This window comes from Elephantulus edwardii, unplaced genomic scaffold (assembly GCF_000299155.1).
Source record: "Elephantulus edwardii isolate Elephantulus edwardi_28Jun2011 unplaced genomic scaffold, EleEdw1.0 scaffold00042, whole genome shotgun sequence".
Lineage (NCBI taxonomy): Eukaryota > Metazoa > Chordata > Mammalia > Macroscelidea > Macroscelididae > Elephantulus > Elephantulus edwardii.
This window is the reverse complement of record NW_006399792.1, coordinates 18,242,614-18,248,497: the sequence shown is the minus strand read 5'-3', so window position 1 is coordinate 18,248,497 and position 5,884 is coordinate 18,242,614. Positions and strand designations below refer to the sequence as shown.

The following is a 5,884-nucleotide window of genomic DNA, read 5'->3' as shown; positions in this document are numbered from 1 at the left end:
CTATCCCAAAGAAAGGCAACCCAACTGAATGTGGAATTTGTTCTAAGATAGGTTAAATTCTATTCTTGTAACTGCAGTGATAAATCTCTGCGAGCTTAACTCATAAAGTCTGTAACACATCAAACTAAGTATGCAATAATTCAAAAGTCTCTAAAAGGAAAGGGGTCAGCATTGAATAGCCATCTTAATCAACCTTTAAAAAAATCCCTGATCTTATAAAAAACTCCCAATTTTTTTCCTCTTCTGATAAAATATATTTTCCTTTGTAAAGCTGGAGTTATCCACTGTCTTGTAACTATTAACAACAAATAACTCATTGCCATCCAGTCAGAACAGACTCAGAACTGACCCTCCACGTTGTCTCCAAGGCTGGGAAAGCTGCACAGGAAGACACTGCCCATTTCCCAACTTGTGAATCCCAACCACTATAGAGGTGTTGCCTTTGGGTTAAAACTGCAATTCCCCCCCCCAAAAAAAAACCCACAAAACAACAACAACAAAAAAACAACCAAAAAAACCTGCAATTCCCTATGGAGGGAACTGGTGGTCATACAGAGGTGAACTGCTAGCCAAAGGTGATGCCTCTCTGGAGATCTGATTCCACCAGTGGTTCTTGGGAGAAAGATGGCCAGTATCTTGTGATTTATAGCCTCTGAAAACCTGCCGGAGAGAGTTCATTGGTTCCAACTCCACAGCAATGATTTTAACTTTTGATTCCATCAGAGCTCACTATACTCAATTAGCACAAATAAAAAGATATAAAATAGGCCTTAGGTATAACCCTCTGTAATCACATACCTAAATGACTCTAGGAAAATATTAAAAATAAATGAAATGTCAGTAAAAAGTACTAAATTTATTTTTAGGAAACACTACATAAACTCATTAAAGGTTGAGCCGAGCTATAGTAAACACTTACCATCTGAGTCCTTACAGAAAGACAGAAGTGGAATAGACAAGCCAGGATTAACCACATTAATAGAAACAGTGCTTTGAATAGTGCCTGGTACATAGTAAACGTTTTCGAAATTTTTGCTGTTACCACTAATATCTGACACTTGAATAAATAAGGGTTCAAAGAGAATTCTAAACATAACAAATAATCAAACCTATTAGTTACAAAGCCTAATAAATTTCCTTATGTTAATGGATATTCTTAAGCCTAACATTTTGAGAACCTAAAAAACTTCTGAACAATACACAATTGAAAATAAATGAAAAATTTATGCTTTGTCCTATGATTATGCTAGAAATAATTTCTACATCAGCCTAGAGGCTACAACTCACTTTGAAATCAAAGGTGTAATTGGTGTAAGGCATCAAGTTATTTTCATAGGCGCTCTTAAGTTGGAAGCCATGTGTGATTCTCCCTTCCGAGCTTCCATTCTTCCCATTGCAGCTGAAGTTCATAAGACATTCATTGTACCTTAGTTCCTTGAAGTCTTTATGGTTGTCAGCTACTCCTCCATTGCTTAAATATTCTACAACACCTAATGGGGTAAAGAAAGGGACATTACCGTTAGAATGAAATCTCTACAAAAGACTTGACAGTCAAAAATAGTACTGCTAGGAAATGGATTATATTCAGAGGGTATTATTAGATTGAAACATATGAAAACACCTTTCCGATTTGATAAACAACAATAGAATGAACCTAACTGCCCATCAACTAATGAATGGATAGAGAATCTGTGGCAGATTCAAACAATGGAATACCTCGCTGCATTGAAAAACAAGGAACTCATGCAGTATTACTCAAAATGGATGACCCTGGAGGACATTATGCTGAGTAAGATATCTCAGTCACAAAAAGACAAATACTGCATTGTATCACTGTTAAAGAATGGGGCTGATATCAGGGTTGGGCTAAGACTGAGAAACACTGGATAAATTGTGTATACTGCACTGAAACAGATGAGGGAGAGAATAGTTTAAAAGCAATATATGATAGGCTATTATGATTATCACAAGGGTCCAGAATTAAGGTTGCAAAATGGAGTGCACTCGGGGTGAGGGGGGCAGAGGGCTGTATACCAATGAAGGAATTTTTCTTTTACTTTCAAAGAGAAGAGCAAACTGGGGCAGAGAGGTGGGCAAGGAGAAAAGTGCAACAACGAATGGATGGAAATCCAAAATCTCTGTAAATGTTCATTAATAAAATTTTTTAAAAATTAAAAAAAAAAACCCAGAATGTCAGTTACTTTAAACAGACAAAAGTTATTTCAGAGTATAAGGATCATGCATAAATTTTCTCCATTTTAGTTTCTTTTAACCTAGATTTCATTTTTAGTGAAAGTTTACAAATTATATTGGTTTTCATTCAATCATTCACAGATATGATTTTATAACTTCTATTTTCTTCATGATATTTCAGAATAAAGATAATTTCCAGGGCACATGGTGGTGTTCACCAAGTAGGTCTAAAAACTTTTATAATAAAGACCTTTCCAAAAGCATTACTATTATTTCCCTGTTCTGTGCAATTGATCAACAATTTCGGAAATATGTAAATATAGTATGTTGTTGTTGATATGTGCTATTAGCTCTGAAACCTGCCCTATATGTAAATATAGTATGTTGTTGTTATGTGCTATTAGCTCTGAAACCTGCCCTATCCTGAGCCAATCCCATTTCTCCAGTCACTAAGTCGGTCCATCTCATCCTGGGTCTTCTCCTGAGCTATTCCTCCATCCTTCAAAGCATGATGTCCCTTTCCAAGAACTGGTCCCTCCTGGCCATGTGCCCGAAGTACGTAAAGCAGAGCCTCTAAATCCTTGCCTCTAAGGAGCAGCCTAGTTTCACCCTAGCCAGGACAGACCTGTTTGTTCTACTAGCAATTCAACTCTTCTCCAGCACAACAACTCAAAGGCATCGATCCTTCTATCATCCTTAGTTACTGTCTAGCTCTCAGATGTGAAGATTATTGCCTGGACCTTAGCCTCTAGATGGGCATGATTACTTTAGAGAGGTCTCTAACAGCAGACTCTCCCCATACAATTAATCTTCCAATTTCTTGACTGCTAGCAACAAGGCTGAATGATTGTGGAACCAAACAAGCTGAAGTTAGCAACAATCTCAATCTCTTCTCTGTTCATGGTGAAGGTGGTACAGTTAGTACCCAGTGGTGAGAATCTTTGTTTCCTTGATGCTGAGTTTCAATACATTTTTGGAGACTAATTCTTTGACACTATGAGTCGCAGGCGATTCGATGGCACATAACAACAATAAACTCTTTGACCTTCTGCAGCAAACACCTCATGTCCTCTTCCGTTTCAGCAAGCAAGGTTGTGTCATCTGCATAACATAGGTTGTTAATGAGTCTTCCTCCAATACGGATTCCACATTCCTCCACATAAAGTCTAGCCTCCTGAATGAACTGTTCAGCATATAGATTAAAAAGGCATAGAGATAGGATGCATTCCTGACGCACACCTTTTCTGATCCTGAACCATGCAGTTTTCCCCTACATTGTTCTGACTATTGTTTCCTAGTCCAAGTATAGGTTTCACATGAGCACAATTAAGTGTTCTGGAATTTCCATTCTTCTCAAGCTTAGCCACAATTTGTTGTGATCCACACAGTTAAATGCTTTTACACAGTCAATGAAGCAGACAACATTCCTCTAGTACTAGCTGCTTTCAGTCAAGATTCATCTAACGTTGGCTATAACTCTAATGCCATGGCTTCTTCTTTTTTTTTCTCCTCATTATTCCTATAAGCATTTTATTATATTAAAGGTAGCCACTCACAGAGCTGTACCAGACAAGAAACAATGAGGAGTCACACACAGCACCACAGGGACAAGAGGTTTATGCCTGGGGACAGGGGTCAGGCAGGGATTAATGACATGAAAATACAACACGCACAGGGGAGAGGGAATTCTCCTGCCTCCTAAGAGTCACAAGAACTCCTAGGAGATTCCTCTCCGAGACCAGTGCTGGGGTAAATAAGACAAGATCCTGTTAATTGCTTTTAGTTGAATTCTGGACAAGCCCAAAGTCAGTAATGCCTTTTTGGCTACCTTATTTTTTTTAAAAAAATTAATTTTAATGAAAGTTTACAGAGACTTTGGATTTCCATTCATTCATTGTTGCACTTTTCTCCCTACCCAACCTCCACCCTAGTTTGCTCTTCTCTTTGAAAAGTGAAAGAAAACTTCTTTCACTGTTATACAATCCCTCCTCTCAAGTCCACTCCACTATGCAGCCTTCGTTTTGAAAAGTAAAAGAAAAATACGGTTCTTTTCAGCTGATGTGCTGTTCCAGTCGCTTCTGGGTAATCTTCAGCAAGCTCTTGCTTGTGTGTAGTATTAGTGGTATTGTTCAATAATTTCCACCTTCTGTTGGGTCACCTCTTTTTTGGAATGGGAATAAATACAGATCTCTTCCACTCAGCTAGCTGGCAAGGTAGTTGTCCTCCAAATTTTTTAGCATAACCTGGTGAGTGCATCCAGGGCAGCATCTGTTTGCCAAAAAATGTCAACTGGTATTCCATCAATTCCTGGGACCTTGCTTTTGCCAATTTCTTCACTTTAGATCCTTCAGATCAGCTTGAAAGTCCTCCTTTATTACCATAGGCTCTTGATCATATGTTGTTTCATGAATAAAAATTATAACAAAAATAGATTTTATATCATTAGCATTTCAATTTCTAGTAACAGCTAAGCATCATAACAAATCCCTGACAAGAGAAGATTTTGCTACTTCGGCAAAAATTGGCTATATGACTCAATCCAAAGCCAAAGTTCCCATACATGGCCTTCTCCTATAGCACCAACAACTTATTCCAAGTTCCAGTAAGTTTCCTGATAGAATATGGGTAATAAAAGGTCTCTAGTTTTTCTAGTACCAGAGTTTTCTATCATTCATTGTTGGTTTTCCTTAATCCTAACCATACCATGGAAAAAGCTTCTTTATTAAACTCTCTTAGATTACCTCATGTACCATTCCTGACATTTTGATACATGCTCTAATTTAGAAAAAAAGCTAGCTACAAAGTTTGGTAGTCAGCTTGTGTTTCAACTAAAAGTATATCCAAAAGCAAAGATGAAAGAACACAAATACCTGAATCTGGCAATGAATTAAGATCTGCACATAGCACCAGCGGGATGGAATTAGGATCAGCGGTTGGACTGCCAGGCCTACTAGAGGCTTTCTCCAGAATGTTTTTAACTTCTGAGACAAACATCATGGTCTGGATGAGTTTCACATCAGAATACTCTGGGTCCCAATGCATGTGGGCATTTGCCACTATAAGCAGCTGTTTGTCTGCAGCATGAATAGGCTTCATACCTAAATTTAAACATTAGAAAAAGGAGGATAATGTTATGCTTTATGTTGCACGAGAGTGGTAATGCCTACTCCCTTAGCCACTTCTTCATTCTTTGTTATGAATTTATACCTTACCTATTAACTGATAAATACATCTTAGAAGCTAATAAAATCCACAATAGTGGGGGTTTTTTTGGGGGGAAAAAAAGAATATTCAGAGATTCTAATGATACCAGTCTAAGAAAAAAATGTTGTAGATTAAGTGTCAGCAAACTCGGTTTTAGCCTGGATGGGCTACTGATCATCTAATATTTTTTTAAAAAGGTCTTTATACTTATTTCCCACTTACAGATTATCCCACTAACATTTTGCATTTATGACAACATTTAAAAAAAATCTGCTATTCAACTATATTTAGCACACTAACAACCTATGTCTTGCATTAACAATCCGCGTTATGCAGATGACACAACCCTGTTTGCTGAAACTGAGGAAAACCTGAAATGCTTGCTACAGAGGGTCAAGGACTGCAGCCTACAATATGGATTGAGGCTCAATGTCAAGAAGACAAAGATTCTCACCACTGGACCAACTGGCAGCATCAGGATGGATGG

At 37.8% G+C, this 5,884-nt stretch overlaps 1 protein-coding gene across 1 annotated transcript in view; it reads right to left on the bottom strand.

Moving 5' to 3' along the window:
- CNOT6L (CCR4-NOT transcription complex, subunit 6-like) overlaps positions 1-5,884 on the bottom strand; it is an 86,448-nt gene that overhangs the window by 9,121 nt on the left and 71,443 nt on the right. The window contains exons 9-10 of the mRNA XM_006885296.1: positions 5,064-5,291; positions 1,288-1,490 (exon numbers count right to left, since the gene is read on the bottom strand). Of these exons, the coding sequence (XP_006885358.1) occupies positions 1,288-1,490; positions 5,064-5,291 (431 nt within the window). The remainder of the gene's footprint in view (positions 1-1,287; positions 1,491-5,063; positions 5,292-5,884) is intronic.